This window comes from Rosa rugosa, chromosome 2 (genome assembly GCF_958449725.1).
Source record: "Rosa rugosa chromosome 2, drRosRugo1.1, whole genome shotgun sequence".
NCBI lineage: Eukaryota > Viridiplantae > Streptophyta > Magnoliopsida > Rosales > Rosaceae > Rosa > Rosa rugosa.
The window spans coordinates 737,598-758,071 of NC_084821.1; the positions used below are offsets into that span (position 1 = coordinate 737,598).

The 20,474-nt window shown below is 41.2% G+C and overlaps 2 protein-coding genes across 2 annotated transcripts; both read left to right on the forward strand.

Moving 5' to 3' along the window:
* The first annotated feature begins 61 nt into the window (after positions 1-61).
* LOC133732239 (uncharacterized) lies at positions 62-3,854 on the forward strand. Its single transcript, XM_062159740.1, has 8 exons — positions 62-481; positions 987-1,079; positions 1,362-1,573; positions 1,753-1,897; positions 1,985-2,057; positions 2,719-2,865; positions 2,977-3,102; positions 3,454-3,854. Exons 1-8 carry the CDS (start codon positions 237-239, stop codon positions 3,532-3,534), a joined length of 1,122 nt encoding a protein of 373 aa, XP_062015724.1. The 5' UTR covers positions 62-236; the 3' UTR covers positions 3,535-3,854.
* Positions 3,855-5,571: 1,717 nt separating this feature from the next.
* LOC133734664 (uncharacterized) lies at positions 5,572-7,431 on the forward strand. The gene is made up of 2 exons (XM_062162278.1): positions 5,572-6,147; positions 7,369-7,431. The coding sequence occupies exons 1-2, from the start codon at positions 5,572-5,574 to the stop codon at positions 7,429-7,431; spliced, it is 639 nt and encodes a 212-aa protein (XP_062018262.1).
* Positions 7,432-20,474: the final 13,043 nt, after the last annotated feature.

Consider the following 20,474-nt stretch of genomic DNA (forward strand, 5'->3'; position numbering starts at 1 on the left):
GTTTATATCCAGAAGGTCAGAATGACGTCGTTTAGCTCTTTAACCAGAGGATGGGCCAATTGGCAAGTTGTGTACGTGGAGCTAGCCTAAACATGAAACAAAGCACACACCTTTAACGCTTGGTTGAACTGAACCTCTTCACAACTAAACACAAACCACTTAGAGTTCATCATCCATGGCCGTATTGTGAGCATTCTATATCACACTCCATTAGCCTCTCTGATTGTATCAGAGCCATGGCAAGTACTAGTGCTCCTGCTCTGTCTTTGTCAAAACTGGATTTTCCATTTGTGTCCTCTCAAAGAAGCATGAGGATAGCTCCACTTTCACTCACTTTCAGCAAAGGAAACCTCCATCAATTTCAGATGCCTGGTCGCATTTCTAAGTTTAATGGGTCGAAATCAAGTGGGTTTGTCTTATTTTCTTCCTTAAATGGTCAAATTGAAGCTAACAATGCTCCTGAGGTCCAAGTTCAAAGCAGGTACCTTTCTTTCGGTTTATCTTATTGTATAATCTTCTGAATTGGTTTAGAGTTGGCATTTGGATTTAGGGTCTATTTGGTTGTAGTGAATTGGAATAATAGAAGAAACTGTGAATAACAACTGAACCAAAATTAAAGACTAAGAGGAGTGAGGAATAAAACTAAGAGGAACTTAGTTGCAAGTCGGAAGTCTCACAAAATTAAAGACTACATCTTTCTGTCTTTCTGCAATACTCTGAAATCTCCTCTTTAATTGCTCATGTGGTTTTATAGAGGTTTTAGGCTTTTGATATACTGATCAGCTTTGAAGAAATTGAATACACATGCTGGTTTTTAGCTTAAAGAGTTTTTTAGTTTTGGTTTCTATTGTTTATTACTTTGCATTTGTCCATTGTTTTCTTTTTAATTGTAATTGATGAGAATTTACATTTTCCTTTTCTGATGGTGGAGTTTAATGATTCTCTTGCCTAATTCGTAATGTCATTTTTACTTTGTTTTGTTGTAGTTTTTGGAACTGGAAGGGTTATTCTATCCGCTATCAACATGCTGGCAACAGTGGCCCGGCTTTAGTATTAGTTCATGGGTTTGGAGCAAACAGGTCTACACATTACTTCTCATTAGCAGACAACTAATTGATATAGGTATTTCATGCACAAATTGCTAAATACATCCATGACTTCGCACACACACATCCATTTTTAATTTGTTTCCCCAACAATTTGGTAATCATCTATTTTTAGGAGTTTCTTGCTTCAAGTACTTGCAATCCCGAGTTATTGCTGAGTCTCAGTGTATGCTATATGTTTAAGAGTTTTATTTTATGATCTCTCTTTCATTTCCTGATTAATTTATCAGGGTCATTACTTGTTATTCTTTGCAGTGACCACTGGAGAAAAAATATTCCAGTTCTAGCAAGAGCACATAGGGTGTACTCTATTGATCTCATTGGTTATGGGTACTCTGACAAACCAAATCCTCGTCAATTTGGTGAAAGTCCCTTTTACACATTTGATACATGGGCCACTCAGATAAATGAATTTTGTGTTGATGTTATCAAGGATGAAGCATTCTTCATATGCAACTCTATTGGAGGTATCAATGTTTCTCATGCTTTATGAGTCCTTATGCATATCTATTCTCTTTAATATTTACTGGATCCTGTGATCTTTAATAATATATATATATATATATATATATATATATATATTTTGTATTATTAATAACAAAGATTAACCTATCTAGCCTTATAAGTTTTTGTGGCCTTCACATAGGTCTTGTTGGTCTTCAGGCAGCATTTATGGAGCCACAGATATGCAAGGGTCTAATGCTTATAAATATTTCTCTTCGTATGCTTCATATTAAAAAGCAGCCTTGGTATGGGAAACCATTGATAAAATCATTTCAGAACTTACTGAGGTAAAGCTAGATTATATAGCTGTTGTTTCTTATGTTAAGTTCCTTTGTTCAAACTTAAAGTTCATGATAGTTATGCTGTTGTGGCAGAAATACTGATGTTGGCAAATACTTTTTCAAAACTGTTGCGACACCAGAGTCTGTGAGGAATATCCTTCGCCAGGTAATTTCTGATATCCTTTGCCATGTATTCTGATATGTACCTATATTATTTTTTGATAAGCTGCTAGTACATAAACCAAGGTGATCGGATTGGCCAACAAAGTTTCTTTACAATTTAATGACTTATTTATCTTCACAGTTGTTGAGAAGTGCTTAGCCCTGATGATGAAGAAGTCATTAAGTTGTGATGATGATGAGTGCTCCAACAAAATTAATGCATACAGAAGCAACAGCTCATTATTAGGTCACAGAATTGTAATGCATATAACTCTTTTGCGTCTTTACTGCAACAACAGAGTTTTTAGCTATGATAAGCTCTATTTAGTTTGGTATGAGTCAATGGCCTTGATGTGCTGATAAGGCCTGGCAACCTCATTGCAAACTGTAAACACGTAGCTAAATATAGCTTCTTCACTCTGAGGCAACACGTAGCTAAGCAGATATGTCTCAACATGAAACAAGCCTTAATCTACTTCATTCTTGCCACAACAAGCATTTTTTGTTTCTTCCATCAACACACTTTCTGCTACATTAATTTTTGAGTTGTGCAGTGAATTCCTTCCATCATCTGTGCTATTAGCAACTAAAGAATCACGAAAACTTGCAGCCTTACTTTTTTGTGTTTTGGTTCATGTTTACTGATACCAATAATTGCATTTCAGTGCTACCATGATACCTCCCAAGTGACAGATGAACTAGTTGAAAAAATCCTTCTTCCAGGACTTGAGCCTGGTGCCGTAGACGTGTTTTTGGAGTTCATTTGTTATTCAGATGGCCCTCTACCTGAGGAACTATTACCTAAAGTGAAGGTTAGTGTCCTAAACTGATTATGGTATGATGACTAATTCCCAGCAGTCAAAGGTTACTAATACTAATATTTAAAAATGCTGCTTGTTGTTTTGCTCTTCTTCTCTTTACAGTGTCCTGTTTTGATAGCATGGGGTGACAAGGATCCATGGGAACCTATTGAACTTGGACGTGCCTATGGGAATTTTGAATCTGTAGAAGACTTTGTTGTTCTTCCTAATGTTGGCCACTGCCCTCAGGTCTCTCTCTCTCTCTCTCTCTCCCCAGTGCACGCACATGCAGGGGTTATAATTTGTTTCTATAAACGATATATGTTGAACTAGTGTAGGTTCTTATAAGCTTCTTTTGAGTGGACTCTTCATAATATAGCTTAGTAGATTAGACTAAATTGTTGAGGAAAGGCATGACTATATATTAAATGTACGTAGATTATGGTTTAGTATTAGAGTGTTATGAGAAACTGGTGCCTAGCTCCAAACCATAAGTAGATTTATTTAGTCACTGATAGCTGAGTTTAATTTGTACAAATGCTCATCATATTCTTGATGGCAACAAATATCGATTCTTACTTTGTTATAATGTACCTGAAGGATGAAGCACCTGATCTTGTAAATCCACTGGTCGAGTCATTTGTGGCACGCCATGCTGCACTCTCATCCAGTATTTCATAAACTACCTGATCCAGATTGCAGTTTCTTTGTTTTGTGCTGCAAAGTAAAGATGCTGATTTCTTGGGAGGCCATTACTAGTAGTCAAGGCTCAATCCTCTCACACCAGAATGGGTATTGCAGATACATATTGCGCCCTTGTTTACACTCTCAAATATTATACAAACTCCTTTTGTTTTGTCCATACCAAGTTGTAGGTTCTCTTCTTCCTACTGTCTTTAATTACACATTTACAATTTGTTTAGTGATATATATGTCAGCTTCACACTGAGCAACGTTATATGCATACAATCACATGAGCAGACCTTAGTTTTTCAGCAGAATGGGCTTCATGCTCTTCTGCAGGAATACCATTGTATGATTTTCTATAGCATGATTCAACATATGCATCATTTGAGAATCTAAGATTGTGCATCATCAAATAATTGATGGACTAGTATCACTTAATATTCCAATTAATGAGAAAAACAACAAACAGAAAAGAGATTAGGAAAGAGGAGCAATGTAATTATAATTTCAATTTTCCTTTACTTGCCCAGAAAGAAAGCAGGCACTATACATGATTCTTCGATATTTCATATTCGTCAAAATACAACTGTCCAAGCATTTTTGCAATGCTAAGAATGGCTTTCAGGAACTGTACTATATTGAATGTAAAACTAGGTATTATTATTACATGTAAAAGTCGGAGATCATAAGAAGCAAGGAATTCATCTTCAGAAGATAGACATTAACAGCAGGCTGTTAGATGCTATACTAATGTAGCGGCAGCAAATCTTGGCATAGTCACTTCCTAGAGGCTGATCCGACGGTTAACTGTACCTCTGATAAAAGGTCGGATAGCAAAAGTCGTGACTGTAGTGTCCTAGGTGAGCTTCAGTTTGAGAAGTTGGATAAGCTGGTCCGGCCTGAAGAGGAGCATACCCGACTACCCGAGTGTTGATGCCCAAGTTCCCATGTGTCCAACAATAGCTTGAGGATGAGAATTTGGATATGGTCCGGTCTGAGAAGGATACTGATACTGATTCACATACCGAACTGTCATTGTCGGCGCTACCATTTGTCTAACAGTTGGTTGTTGTAAAAACTGAGAACCGTTGTTGCCGCCGTGAATTCAAAATCCGAGCGTTGGTAATTCCCAGCTTCCCATGTGTCCAAAAACAGCCTGAGAATGAGAATTTGGATATGTTCCGGTCTGAAAAGGATACGGATACTGATACTGATGAGCATATCCAAGTGTACTCGTCGGTGCTACCATGCGTCCAACACTAGGCAGCTGTAAAAACTGAGAACCATTCCTTCCTGTTCCGGTTGTGTAATGATTGTATGTGACAATGTTACTATTGAAAGCAGATGGAGAGAATGATTTTGCTGCTGGATTGAGATGAGATTTCTTGTGAGGAGCAGCAGCGGCTTTTGTGGGTGATGTAACAAATAACGTACTAACACCATCAGCTTTATGTTTCTTTGGGAGCAATTCTGGCACTGGCTCAGGAGGAGGTACCACAAAGGCACCAAGCATATCTGCGCGAATGCCTTGATAAGGTTCTTCATGCCCGTTATCGAATTCAATGAGCCGAGTAGCCAGGAAATTGAATTGGCCCATTGAATCGGATTCTGGTTCTTCCCTTTTCTTGTTCTTCTTCTTCTTCTTGTCCGCCATTGCATATTCAAACATTACCACAACAATAGTTAACCTGTATTCTGCCTGGTACCAACGATTATAGGCCAAAACAAGGCAGACTTGTCGACCACCTAGATGGACAAAACTATAGCTATGGCTGCTATTCCGTGTTGGAGAAAACTGATCATGATTCGGCATCTGGTGAGATTCGATGTGCCTCAGATGTTCATATTCCTTTGACATCTGGTAGACGTGTATGCTATACCAATGGCTCAAACAACTATAAGTAAACATTATGAAACCACCATCATCACCATCACAATTTAGAACTAGAGCTCTGCCACCTGAGGAGAGAAGAGGGTCAACACTAGAGTGTATCAAAGCGATACAGCACTTGAGGATCCGAAGAGAGAAAGATGTTGGTGCCTACAGTTACATACATACAATATGGGAACAATGAAGGCTTTGGGTCCGGGGACGGAAGAGCTGACCATTTGCCCTCGCTGGTGGAATATTTACAAGTGCAGCAGTCTCAGGTGGTACACACGACAGCAAAGTCTAGTAGATATTGGATCCCACCTAAACCACAAAAGCTCAAAATCAATGTTGATGGAGCTTTTTTGCCCTCAAAGAATATTGGGGGTATAGGTGGGGTTATCAGAAGAGATAATGGTGCTTTTGTTGCAGGTTTCTCTCACTCCCTTCAGTTTGTGTCGTCTCCAAAACAAGTGGAATCACTTGCCATTAGAAGTGGTGTTGATTTACTGAGGCAGCTAAGGTTACAGGAGGTTTGCATAGAGAGTGATTGCCAGGTTGCCATTCAGGAGGTTGGTGCTGATGATTTTGAGTTGAGTGAAAATGCCAACATCCTTGCTGATATCCGAAATAGCAGTAAACATGTTAAGGACTTGTCTTTTATGTTTACTCCTAGAACTGCCAACATGGTGGCTCATAGACTAGCTGCTTTTGCTTATGAATCCAATGCCAATCAGGTATGGATTGACCAAGCTCCAGCATGTATTCTGGACGCTTTACAATTCGATTGTAACCATCTACATTAATTCAATGAAAGCTTCTGCTTTTACTCAAAAAAAAAAATTAAAAGTTTTTATAGAATAATTTTTTAATTTAGAAAGAATTCCATATATATTTTCCGAGTTGATATACATAACTTAGTCTACTCCTCCTTTCAAAAAAAAAACTTAGTCTATTCCTTGTTGAATTATGTTTGTAATCCTAGTAAGTCAATATCCATCGACTACGTAAACTATTAGTATTAATTTCAATAAGGTTTATAGTTAAATTTTTAATAATCCTGCAAATACCCTTTGTTTATTAGATTTTTTTTTTAATAGGGTTCTTGACCCAAAGCACCAAAAGGAGCAAAAATTATCCCACTTACCCCAGTAACAGATTTTTGTTCCCACTAACCCAATTTAAAAAGAAATGACAAATTTACCCTAAGCTTAATTAATAAATGGGGAAATGATCATTTACCCAATTTTAGCTTTAACCCCATTTATCCAAAACACTCTAAGAGATTATTTCCCTAATACCCAATTAATTCTTTTTTTTATTCTTTTTATTTATTTTTGGGACACTTTTACCCTCTCCTTCTTTGTCACTTAGAGCAGATGCACCGGAAGGGTAATTGGGTGACCAATTGCTCACAAAGCTCAGATTGATTGATGCACCGGTCCAAAATTAGTCGACCAATTGATGGGGCCCACGCAGTCAGGCGATTGGGTGACCAATTCTCGGTCACTCTCTAGGTCGGGCAATTTGTAGGGCCCACAGTGCAATAGTGGGTCCATTCTCCAGAAATTGGCTTTAATTTTGGAAAAAAGTTGCTTGAGAGGAGAGTCGAACACTGTACCCGTTAGACAAGTTGACAATAAAGCCTTTAAACCACTGAGGCAAACACTTGATCTGATCAATATTTCAACAATAAAATGGCCAACTTTTTTGATTCGTATTAAATATTGTTAATTATTTTGTCAAATGTTACCATTCAAATTATCATAAATATTTTGTCATTATTTAAATGGATGTATTAATTAGTGTACCATTATTATCATTTAAAAATAACTAATAAAATGGATGTATTAATTAGTGTACCATTATTATCATTTAAAAATAACTAATAAAATCAAATTGTAAGCTTAATTTCATTCATAAATAATTAGATTGATTAATTAATATTGGATTGGCAGGCAAATTGCCTTCTATTGGTGCATTGTGCAAACCAAAGGCAATTGCCGATTTTAGATGAATAGTGGATTGGCAGTACCAATTTAGTTGGCAAATTAGCAATTGCCCTTGGTTCATGGGTGCATTTGCTCTTAGAGAGAGAAATGATAGGAGACCTTGCCGGACTCCGGTGACTAGTGGCCGGCAGCGGACTCCGGTGACCGGAATCCCGAATCCGACTACCGGACCGGTGACCGGATTCCGGCGTCTGATTTTATTACCCCCCAATAATATCCAGTAATCATATTATTGCCCCCCAATACTCATATTATTGCCTCCCAATAATCATATTATTGCCTCCAATAATCATATTATTGTCGTCTAGTGAATTGTATAAACTCCCAAAACCAAAATGAATACACTACAGGCACAATTGATCAATTTATAATCATATTATTGCCCTCCAGTGAATTGCATAAACTCCCAAAACCAAAATGAATACACTACAGGCACAATTGATCAATTTATATGCATATTATTGCCCCCCAATACTCATATTATTGCCTCCCAATACTCTTACTTTTATACGTTATCAGCACGCTCAGAGCCAATAGTCAAGAAAAAAAAAACTCTAGTTTACTAGTTTCTTTCTGTCAAAAAAAAAAAAAAACCTTAAGAAGGAAAAAAATTTCTTCTTTTCTGCCGCCATCCAAAAAAAAAAAAAAATTTGTTTTGGCCGCCGGCCTCACCGCACCCAGCCAAGAGAAATTGATCTCCACACCCAACAGCAGGACCAGAGCAATTGATCTCCGCGCTGCCCTTGAGACCCGATCTCGACCTCAACGACGACTCCTCTGCACCTTTGCCGCACCCAGATCGAATTCGTCAGCCCCCCACCGTCGTAGCACCTAGATCAGCGACGACGTATCAGCCCACCCGCCACCTCGCTGCCCAGCCCCTGGCCCCCCACCGTCGTAGGAGCTTGATCTCCATAGCCGCTGGGTTCTGTTCTTCAATCGAACCGGACTCGAGGACGCCGATTTTCGAGGCTGACGGTGGTCGCTGAGTCGTCTCAGCCGGGAAGAGAGAGAGAGAGACAGGGTCTGGGAAGGAGAGAGAGACTGAGAAGAGAGGGATGAGTTTTAATTTAATTAATAGGGGCTAAAATGTCAATAGATGTTAGATTGGGTAAATGAGGTTAAATAACTCTTAGTGGAGTAAGTGGACAATTTTTAAGCTGAAATTGGATAAGTGGTCACAACATAAATTACAGCCACTGCCATGCCTCTCTCTCTCTCTCTTTCTCTGCGCCATGCCTCTCTCTTTCTCTTTCTCTCCCTGTCGCTCCACTCTTTGTTGACGAAGTTCTCACCGGCGGTCTTATTCCTCCACCGCTTCCCGGAGATCTGGTACTCATGGCCTCGCTCCGCTACCGAGCCGTCGCACCGGATCTATGAGGCTTCTACGACACCGACCCGTCGAGATACACTTGCCTTCCGTGGCTACCAAGCTATTGTCGGCGACCAGGAGAAGGTGTTCGTGGTCAGACACGACTGGGCAGCATCAGAATCGTCGTCATAAGAGAGCGGTGCGGAGGAGGAGGCTACTCTGCTAGACCCGGGCACCTAAAAAAATGCTCTGTTACCCCTCTATTGGGGGGGGGCAATGGACGTCTATTAGGGGCAATAAACTTTTCCATCGACCTATGAGATCTTCGACGACCTCTTTGGAGACCTTCGGTGAGGTTTTCAGAAAAATTCGGTGGGCGGCAGCCGGTGACCGGATTTCGGCGAAAGTTGGCGTGATTGTGGCGACCGGTGATCGAATTGCAGCGGCCGGTGACAGGGCTCCAACGAAGTCCCTATGGTTTCTCTCTCTTCCTCTCTCTCTCTCTCTCTCAAAGGGGTGAGGGTAAAATAGTCTAAAAACAAAAACAAAAAAACAAAAAAAAAAACTTAATGGGGTATTAGGAAAGACTTCCTTAGAGTGTTTTGGATAAGAGGGAATTAAAAAAACTTAATCAGGAACAGAATTTTGGAGCCAAAGACACCGCAACTAGGTAGATTAGGAAGGTCAGGGTCGGTGAGACGATTCACTGCATGTAGCAGTTTAGTACGTATTACCATTGATAGAACAGCTGGATGGAGGAAAAGGTGACAGAAGATGGCTCAAATTGACAGCTTGAATAAGCCAAGATGATGTAAAGGGATTTATCATCTAAGCTAATTATTTCATGCCTCTCTGCGGCTGCAATCTCAATATTCCTCTTCATATCGATCGATAATATAATAATAGCTAGGTTTAGGGTTTTTGCCTCTTTGGGATCGTAAAAGCGCTCTTTTATAGAGTTTCCTATCACCCTGACCCACTGCCTGTTAACTTTGGAATATAATTTCTTGCTAATTTACAGTAAAAAATTTATAAATTAATATTGTTGAGATTACGAAAAACTATTAATTTAGAGAATGTTTAAGGATATCTCTATTTGTGTTTGGCCCAAACTCTAGGTTACTTGACCTAGTGGTAATAGAGTTAAATTAGAAGGATCTAGATTCCTATTCAATGTACGATTACTTTCCTTGTATGATTGAGATTCTATACATTGTAATCCTCTATATAAAGAGACCCCTATTATCAGTGAGAATACACACAGCGAATTTCTCTCAGTTTCTGATTCCCTAAAACACGTTATCAGCACGAAGCACTAACCCTGAAACCCTAATTTCGTAGCCCTCAAATTCCAACATCCACCGCCCCACATATTGAAGCCCTAGCCTCAAGGAACCCAGAACCGATGGCAGAACCACCGAAACCGGCCGAAAACCGCCTGAACCGGCGGCCGGAATAGGCTGAACCGCTCGGGTTAGCCTCGCTACCGGAAGCACATTTGCCTGCCTTATGCCTGCCCTCCGCAGATCTGCCGAGCCCCTGCCGAGATCTGCCGAGCAGCTGCTGAGCATCTGCAAGACCTGCCGAGAGCCCTGCGCACACCTGCTGAGAGCCCTGCGCACCTGCCGACAGCCTTCCGCACACCTGCCGAGCAGCTGCCGAACCCCTGTCGAGAGCCCCTGCAGCAGCCCTGCACAACCCCTGCAGCAGCCCCCGCAAGCCAACGCAACTGCCATGCACCGCCCTGCCTAGCTCCAGCCACCAGTTTCCGGCCACTTTTCCGGTGACCTCCGGCGACCTTTTTCCGGCCATCTTAAACAACTTTTCCGGTCAAGATTTCCGGCTATTTTTCAAGGTAAACTTTACTAAAAGTTCCCGTTTTTGAAGTTTTTCATTCTTTTCTTCTTTTCTTTCGGGGACTTGCAACCTCCCTTCTTCTACCCCCCTTTCTTCTTCATAGGGGAGACCTAATTAAGCCGAACTGTGGGGGTCCATGCTCACTCCAAGCTTAGAGCTTGTTGAGATCTCCAAACTTAGAGTTTGTAGAGAATTTATGATCGACCACTTGCATCATTGTTTTGATCAAATCCAATCCCTCTTGGAATCGAATTTCATGGAAGCGACTACGCTCGGAAATTCCTAATTTCTTGGAAGCGACTACGCTCAGAAATTTTATATGTTTTCGTGGTAGCTTTTTCCGCTCCGAAACTAACATTTTTCTTGTTCTCTTTCAGGATGAGTAACCTGAACAAATTGGACTTTGCGCCATTGGGAACAACTGGCTTTGAATATCACAGGTGGGTTCATGATATCCGCCAGCGTCTCAAGGCCGATGGAATCTTGAATACGATTCTCGAGCCTAGCCAGGACGTGCTAACTGTTGAGCAAGTTCAAGCTTTGGAAGCAAATAGAGCAGCCTTAGAGGCAAATAAGGCGAAAGCCATCATCCTAATGACTCGTCATATGGATGATTCGCTCTAGTACGAGTGTATGAATGAAGAAGACCCCAGAAGGCTGTGGGTCTCACTCGAAGAAAGATTTGGCAACGTCCGTGACTCCCTGCTTCCTGACCTAGAAGTGAGATGACATAGCCTCCGCTTCTGTGATTTCAAGTCAGTTCTTGACTACAATTCGGAAGCACTTCGCATTAAATCCTTAATGGAATTCTGTGGTAAAGAGATCACAGATGCGATGTTAATTGAGAAGACTCTCTCTACCTTCCCCGTCTCTGCATTGATGGTTGCTAAGAACTATCGAATCGATGTTGCTGCAGGACGGATCACAAGGTTTCATGAGCTCATTGGAGCTATGAATGTCGCTGAAAAGCATTACAACATCCTTGTGAAGAACTATAATTCGAGATTCGTGGAAATAGAGCATATTCCGGAATCTAATTATAGTCGCGCCCTTAAGAGAAGGAGCCAAGAGCGAAACCCTAACCTTAGGGATACTTCTAGACGTTCTGGTCCATATAATCGCTCTACTTGGGAAGGTAACCGCCAATATAGGCGAACACGGAACCGAAGAGGTCAACGTGGAAAGAGAGAGGGAGGCAACGCCTCTGGCCATGTTGGTGGCGCCACCAACACTAAGAGCCATCTAAATGACGCTTTCAAAGCGCCTCAATCAATGGAGTTTGAGCAAAGAGATGTATGTTCTCAATGTGGAGTGTCTGATCATTGGGCACACATTTGTAGAGCTCGTGAAGAAATTGTCACCGCCTACAAAGCATATTGTGAAGCAAGTGAAGCTCACTATGTGGAACAAGAAGATCAAGAAGATGATCTAGAATGAAGGGTTGAAGACTACAAATCTGGCTGGGATCGATAGATCGCCAATTCTGTTTCAGTCTTTATTTTTCCAAGAGATGTAATAGGCAATTGCCATATACTTTGTAGTAAATGTCATTGGTTTAGTTTTTCTTCACATAGGCTCATCCAAAATGAGTGTGATGTCTAGGAAGGTTTTGAGATAAGTGGTACTTAAGCGAGCTTTGCTCCACCGACATCTCTCTACTCACCTGGTCATATTTATTTTGGAGTTACCGAAAGAAGTCAAACAACTACCTTTGTTTTGCATTAGCTAGCATTTGGATTAGATTCTCCTAATGGTTAAGAGACAATGATGTACTCCGTTGGCTTATGAATAAAATTTCGAGTTCTTTTCATTATGACTCAATTTTGATTCTGAGCATATTACTTTGTGACTACGATGGCTGGGCCATCAATATTAATTCGAGGACATGGAATAGCCCAAGTTCCCATTGCCAAATGACACCTTGATTACTGTCACAGAAACTCTCTACGCTCTTAGGGCAAATTATTGCCCTATGAATAGCCAACGGATTCCATGCGAAAACGCATGTAGAGAACGGAGATGAGTTCCTTTGCAATACCTCTAACGATTGTGAACAAAGGCGCATCTTAAAGACGTTTATGTGTCTCTCTAGTGGACTCTATGTCACAATTCGAGCTATTAAATCCAATAAAGTTATGAGAGAAGATCTCTTAGATTTAGACATATATTGGCTTTGTCACGATAGGATAGGTCATCCTGGTCATGATATGATGATCCGTCTACTAAAGACTTCACACGGACATCCATCCTTTTGAGCAAAACGAAGCAAGAATCTGATGACGCCATAAAAGGCGCCAACCATGAGCATAATGCCATGGTTGTTCCTCCTAGTGGCCATGACGCCATACATGCTAATTTCCATGGCTCCAACGCCATGATGGGAGATGTAGTCACACATTTTGCTTCTAATAGCGCTACAGACGCTCAGACCCAACCAAAATCCTCATTGGTTGCTTCTAAGGCCTCTCGCTCATTTTGCAAAGCCAGTTCCTTCGGAAAATTAGGACTGAGACCGTCCTACGCAAAGGATATGAAAATACTCATTCTGTTCTTACATCAAATCCATGGGGATTCAACCAACTTGCGGACGTTTAAATATCTCATGATGTTGGTTGACACGCAAACACGCTGGTCATGTGTCGTGCCATTGTCCACTTGTAATGCTGCTTCTGCTACACTCCTAGCACATATCATATGACAACGGGCTCACTCCCCGAATCATCATATTCAGTCAATTGGATTTGACTATGTTGGAGAGTTTATATCGAAGACTTTCGATGGTTATTGCATTGAGACTGATGTTGGACATCATATTCCCATGTACACACCCCATTGGTCTCGCGGAAACGACTACGATGATAGTCTGGACATTGGTAATGCACACCACTCTCCTTATATCCGCTTGAGGTGATGCAATATCGCATGCAGCTATGCTAATTCGTCTACGACCTACCGCCACTCAATGTACCTCTGCTTTACAGCTAGTGACTGGGTACAAGTATTTTATACTTACGCACATTTGAGTGAGCCATTTATGTGCCCATTGCGCCGCCACAGCTCACTATGATAGGTCCTTACAGACGAATGGGCAACTCGGTTGGATTTGAGATTCCTACAATCGTCCGCCACTTAATGCTCTTGCAAGGCGATCTCCTTACCGCTACATTTGCGGATGTCACTTTGATGAAACAGTCTTCCTGTCGTTCGGGGGAGATAATAACACAGATGTTCAACAGGAACGATAAGAATTGTCGTGGTCTGTCCCTACTATGTCTCATCTTGATCCCTATTAAAGTGACGAGATCACACAAATATGCTGCAAACATGCCTGCAAGGAAGGACGTCCCTACGAGAGGACGTAGCGCCACCCTACAAGGAGGTAGGCATGGCGCCAACGCCAAAGAGAGTGGCACTCTGGCGTTACAGGCCATGGCCCCAGGCCCCAGCTAGGATGCGTGGGAGGCCCGTGGGTTCGAAGGATACCTTGGCACAAACCAATCCTTGGATCATCGACACTCAAAATCCGTCTCATGAGTATCTTCCGGGTTATGGTTATCGTTGGGGGACGCCTCAACGTCAGAACCTATTCCTGAGAATATAGAACTCTATGAAACTTACACTAGTGTACATGAGACGTGGGATAGAAACTCCATCATAATTGATGATGTAGTTGCGCATGAGTTTGTTGAGTCTGATGATATCGAACCACGCTCCGTTAATGAATGAATGCCAACGTAGAGAAATTTGGCCTAAATGGAAAAATGCGATCCAGGTTAAGATGGATTCTCTAACGAAGAGGAAGGTTTTCGAGCTAGTGATGCCAACACCTCCTAACATAAAACCTATTGACTAATGGGTCTTCGTTAGAAAGCGTGATGAGAAAAAGAGATAGCAATCTCGCCTTATGGCGCAAGGCTTCTCACAAAACGCCCTGGAATCGACTACGATGAGACATATTCTCTCGTAATGGATGTCATTGCACTCCACTACCTTGTCAGTTTGGTAGTTTTCGAATAACTGAACATGCAGCTTACAAATGTGGTCACTACGTATCTCTATGGGGATCTAGATACGGAATATACATGAAGGTTCATGGTGAACTTCATCTACCCAAGTCAAGTGGCTCTAGACCACGGAGTGCGTTTACAATAAGATTGAAACACTCACTAAAGTGACTACTTGATTGGGAAGGGATATGCCCACGCATTTCCATAACAAGTTTTGGATTCTATCGCCGTTCATGTTGGACATGATCTTCATTAGAATCCCTTAAAGAGTTAAGGGAAACCGCTGAACACTTGAAATCCGAGTTTGAGATGAAGGATTTTGGGAGAACACGATTATGTCTCGGTTTGGAACTTGAGCATCGTGTTGATAGATGCTTAGGCATTTTGACAAGGTCAAACCTTCAAGCACCCCCATGATCGTTCGTAGTCTTGATCCTGAAAAAAATCCTCTTCGTTCGAAGGATGATAATGAAGATGTGCTAGAGGCAGGAGTGTCTTACTTGAGTACAATAAGCGCATTATTGTACTTAGCTAAATGCACAAGACCGGACATCTCGTTTGCAATGAACTTGTTAGCTAGACATAGCTTTGCGCCAACGCGACGCCATTGGATTGGTGTAAAAGATATTTTTCAGTACTTGAGATGTACAATTAATTTGGGCTTGTTCTATCCCTACAGAAAGATGATGGATTCAGACCCATCACACACCAGAAAGTCAGAAACACCACTAACGCTGGCCTGCGTTCTCTATCCCCTCCCCAAAACGACATAAGTGTTTTGGAAGGTTTTGCTGATATTGGGTATCTCTCTGACCCACACAAAGGTCATTCCCAATCCGGTTAAGTGTTCACAATGGGAAAAGACCGTGACATCTTGGAGGTCTATAGAATAGACCCTAGTCGCTATATCTTCGAACAATGCAGAGATCATTGCTCTTCACGAAGTGGTTCGTGAATGTATATGGATTGGATCCATAATTACGCATGTTCGAACAATTGTGATTTGAAGTCTACCACAGATGAGCCTACGAGCATTTAGGATAATGCTGCTTGTTTTGAACAAATGAGGCAAGACTACATCAAAAGCGATAACACCAAGCATAATCAGCAACAACAGACTCTCCTCGAGATCAAAGTGAACTAGGTTCAATCTGATGACAGTGAGGCAGACTTGTTTATTAAGTCATTGCCCAAATCCACATTCGAGAAACATGTGGCAAGAATTGGTTTGCGGAAATTATCTGAACTCCCATGATCGTAGTCATCAGGGGGAGGCGCAGACATCAGGGGGAGATGTCTACATGTTCACCTCGAAACGTGAAGGGTGTGTTGTGCTATTTTTCCCCTTCGACCGAGGTTATTTTTGTCCCACTGGGTTTTTGTTACTCGGCAAGGTTTTTAACGAGGCAACGAGAGAAGCACCGCGTTTGGACAACACAAGGGGGAGTGTTTAAGGATATCTCTATTTGTGTTTGGCCCAAACTCTAGGTTACTTGACCTAGTGGTAATAGGGTTAAATTAGAAGGATCTAGATTCCTATTCAATGTACGATTACTTTCCTTGTATGATTGAGATTCTTTGCATCGTAATCCTCTATATAAAGAGGCCCCTATTATCAATGAGAATACACACAGCGAATTTCTCTCAGTTTCTGATTCCCTAAAACAGAGAAGTTTTTATATCTATAAATGAATAATTTATTAATTTCAAAAGAATGTATTCTTTTGAGTTGAATTACATAACTTCGTCTCGTTTGATTAGATAATCTATTCCTTGTTGAATTATGTTTCTAATCCTAATAGGTCAATATCCATTGACTACGTAAACTATTATATTAATTTCAATAAGATTAATGGTTATATTTTCAATAACCCTGCAAATGTCCCTTGTTTATTAGATTTTTTTAATAATTTTTTTTTTTAAAACCCCACCCTTAATGAGGCTCGCCTTCTTTTATTTTTTGAATCAAACCCAAATTGGGTGCTAATATATATATTGCAACAAAAGCCAGAACATGCCATTACATACCCTTCCGCCATAGATAAGAAGATAGTGGTAGTACCCACAGTGGCACATAGCTATAAACCTACTCATTAGACCAATTAAATACGTAGACAGAGCGAGAACCCTCCTTTGGTACTACTCCAGAGGCACTAGAGGTACATAGAGTGTATATAAATGCATAACTTCCTAATATAAGGAATTATTGTAATTAGATAAACTAAAAAACATAGGAATGGGCCTATGGCAAAACACCCCAGCCCAATTTAAAGCCAAAGCAAGCAGCCCCAAGAGATTGGGCTCAGCTCAAGGCCCAACAGCAGAAGGATGACCCGAGCCCGCCACCCCATTCCTAACCTCCAGCCGCTGTCCATGTTTCCCGATCAAACAACGCCGTGACCTCCTTCACGAAATCGCACAGAAAACTGATCCTCCACGCCGCCACCACGATCCGCGCAGATCCATCATAGCCACGCCGCCCCAACGATCTTCCCAGACCACCAGAGCCTCGCCGCCACACCGATCTACCACAAAACCGCCACAGCCACGTCGTCACAGGCCCTGGAAATCCCCTGCCGAAGATGCGCGCCGCCACAGATCTTGGAAGCAATCGACGCCCACCATACCTGCCTAATCCGACCAAAAACCGGACTCCACCGTCACCCATTCCACTCGAAACCTCGAACATCACCCCACCCATGAGACTACCAAGGCAATAGTTTTCAAGTCCCCGCCCGGCAGCCGCCTAATACCGGCATGGTGAAAACCACCACCAGTCTCAAGCGCCGCCGGAGGAGAAGGAAGTAGCAAAACCTAGACACAGAGTCCGAGTTTTGTTGGAGAGCCTGTATTAAACTAATGTCTGCTCGCCTTCGTTTATTAGATTTGCTTCAACTTATGATATTATTCTTACAAGGGTAGAAAAGTAAAATGATCATTATTTTCAAAATAATTTTTTAATAGAAAATAAAAGATAAACAGATAACTACCCGACCTTAAAAGGAACTAATAGCATAATCATAATTATTTTTTTAAAATGCCAATTGACACACGCTCACGTACGTGTGTGGTAAGAGGCTAGTAGAAATGTGATAGAAGTTGATCACGTACATTTTGAATTATCCTAATGAAAATGATATAGTGACGGAATCACCTACATATGAAGCTATGGAGGGATCGATATTGAATACATGTACTAAACATGATTAAGATCCAATTGACAGTTGTGCTCTACCAACTGTTTTCTCCAAAAGATGCATTTCAAGCTATAGTATATAATCTTGAATAACTACTTCCTACATGAAAAAAAAAATACCAAATTATGTGCGTAAATTGTAAAAAATCAAGGATGAAGTTCAATTCAGTTTAGATATAAAGAACAAGCATAGGACTGTAGAAGCATATTTTGTGAAATAACTAAACTGAGAACTTAAATAGAAGTTGTACGTTAAAAGTTCCTTAATATGTATCATAAATGTTCAAGCTAAAAATCTTTATATTCAATTACTATAAAAATCTCAATTTGCTCTGTGATGACCTAGTCGCTCAGCTAAGGCCTAAGGTTACTCGTAATTGGCCTCCCATCTTCGACAGCACTCCCAAACCTTATGGTAGTTGCTATAGCTGGCCTTAGCATGCTCTTCCTTAGCTAGTGTGACTGTGTGTGCCGTGCTCGATGATGGCGGCAGTGTGATTTTGGTCTCGGATTCGGGATTTGGGCAACGAGCCATTGCAGCTGTTGTGGTGGAGGCCATCTGTTTTCTTCTACCGCCGGTGGACGCGATGTTTTGTCTACTCTACTGGATCGCGATGGCGTTGTTGACAGAGCGGACTGGCTGGAGTCAGACGTCGACCAATGGTGGAGTGAGTTCGATGGTGTTGTTGACTTAGAGTGCTATTTTAATCAGTCGATGACGTATCTCTTTGATATGGGTGTGATCGATATGCTTTCTTACTAATTTAAATCGGCTGAGGTGTTTAATAATGCCACATTTCAGAGTCCTTTTTTCTGTGTCAGGTTCTTGAGGCCGAGTCATATCAAATTCAAGTAGGTGAGTAGCTAGGAAATTGAACTGGCCGATTGAGTCGAGTCGGGTTCTTCCTTTTTCTTTCAAATGGCAATAAAAGAAAGAACGTTAGAGACCGAATTTCACATTTACACAATAATTCTCTTATGTACTATTGCACAAACTAATGGTCAGCAATTTTTGGTTCCAAGCGTTCCGTATATCATACGTACGGTAATTACGATATGTCGTATGCTAAACAGTCAATCTTACACAAGGGCATGGTTGTGGTCGTGAAAGTGAAAATTCTTGTAGATAAAATGAGGCAACCATTTTGAACCTGCAAAGCAGAGTAAAGCATGTAAAGGAATTATCTAATTCAAACATATTATTCCCATTTCTTCCTCTGTTCTTTACCAACACCATCAGCTTTATGTTTCTCTTGGGAGCAATTCTGGCACTGGCTCAGGAGGAGGCACCACAAAGGCACCAAGCATAGCTGCGCGAGTGGCATGCCCATTGAGATCGAATTCAATGAGCCGAGTAGCCAGGAAATTGAATTGGCCCATTGAATCGGATTCTGGTTCTTCCCTTTTCTTGTTCTTCTTCTTCTTCTTGTCCGCCATTGCATATTCAAACATTACCACAACAATAGTTAACCTGTGTTCTTCCTGGTACCAACAATTATAGGCCAAAACAAGGCAGACTTGCCGACCACCCAGATGGACAAAACTATAGCTATGGCAGCTATTCCGTGTTGGAGAAAACTGATCATGATTCGGCATCTGGTGAGATTCGATGTGCCTCAAATGTTCATATTCCTTTGACATGTGGTAGACGTGTATGCTATCGCAATGGCTCCAAGAACTATAAGTAAACATTATGAAACCACCATCATCACCATCACAATTTAGAACTAGAGCTCTGCCACCTGAGGAAAGAAGAGGGTCAACAGTAGAGTGTTTTGTCCATCGGTGAGCCGCCGCATTAAAGCGATACAGCACTTGAGCATCTACATCGGCCGAGAGAAAGATGTTGGTGCCCACAGTTGCACAACCACCCATCTACAGGGTCCAATGGAGGGTCCGGCAGAGCTGACCATTTGCCCTCGCTCGGATCGAATGCCTCGAAACTCAAGAGAGACAAATATGGTCCGCAATCGAGAGCATAGAGGTTGCCATCGTCCAACTCCATCAGCACGGTTCCGTATTTTTCATTGACGAAACTTGGGAAGCACGCCTTCTTGATCTCAAGCTTGGGATCCACGCTAGGATCAGTCTCAAACACATAAACTAGTCTACTTGAAATTTGGTGTCTGCCGCCGGCAAACAGAATTTTGGAGCCAAAGACACCGCAACTGGGTAGCTTAGGAATGTCATGGTCGGTAAGACGATTTACTGTACGTAGCAGTTTAGTATTACCATTAATAGAACAGCAGGATGGAGGAGAAGGTAACAGAAGATGGGTCAAATTGACCGCTTGAATAAGCAAAGATGATGAACCATCATGGTTGTGCTCTTGGAAACACATGTAAAGGGGTTTATCATCTAAGCTAATTATTTCATGCCTCTCTGCGGCTGCAATCTCAATATTCTTCTTCATATTGAATTATTGATCGATAATATAATAATAGCTAGGTTTAGGGTTTTTGGGATCTTTTGATTTGTTCGCTCTCTTTTATAGTGTTTTATCACCCTCACCCACCGCCTGTTAACTGGGAATTAACCCAACGTTATTTTCTTGCTGATTTACGGTAATTTTTTATTATTATAAATTATCATTCTTTTATTAATTTAAAAAGAATTTTATATTTCCGCAATATTACCAGTTTTGAATGAATTTTGCCATTTTATCTCAAAAGGATGGTGT

Bases quoted from the DNA above. Each gene is read 5' to 3' on its own strand.
- LOC133734664 (XM_062162278.1), top strand. From the start codon at position 5,572: ATGTTGGTGCCTACAGTTACATACATACAATATGGGAACAATGAAGGC. The intron at 6,148-7,368 runs GTATGGATTGAC...TTGGATTGGCAG, and splicing joins ATGAATCCAATGCCAATCAG to GCAAATTGCCTTCTATTGGT.
- LOC133732239 (XM_062159740.1), top strand. From the start codon at position 237: ATGGCAAGTACTAGTGCTCCTGCTCTGTCTTTGTCAAAACTGGATTTT. The intron at 1,898-1,984 runs GTAAAGCTAGAT...CTGTTGTGGCAG, and splicing joins TCATTTCAGAACTTACTGAG to AAATACTGATGTTGGCAAAT. The intron at 2,866-2,976 runs GTTAGTGTCCTA...TTCTCTTTACAG, and splicing joins AACTATTACCTAAAGTGAAG to TGTCCTGTTTTGATAGCATG.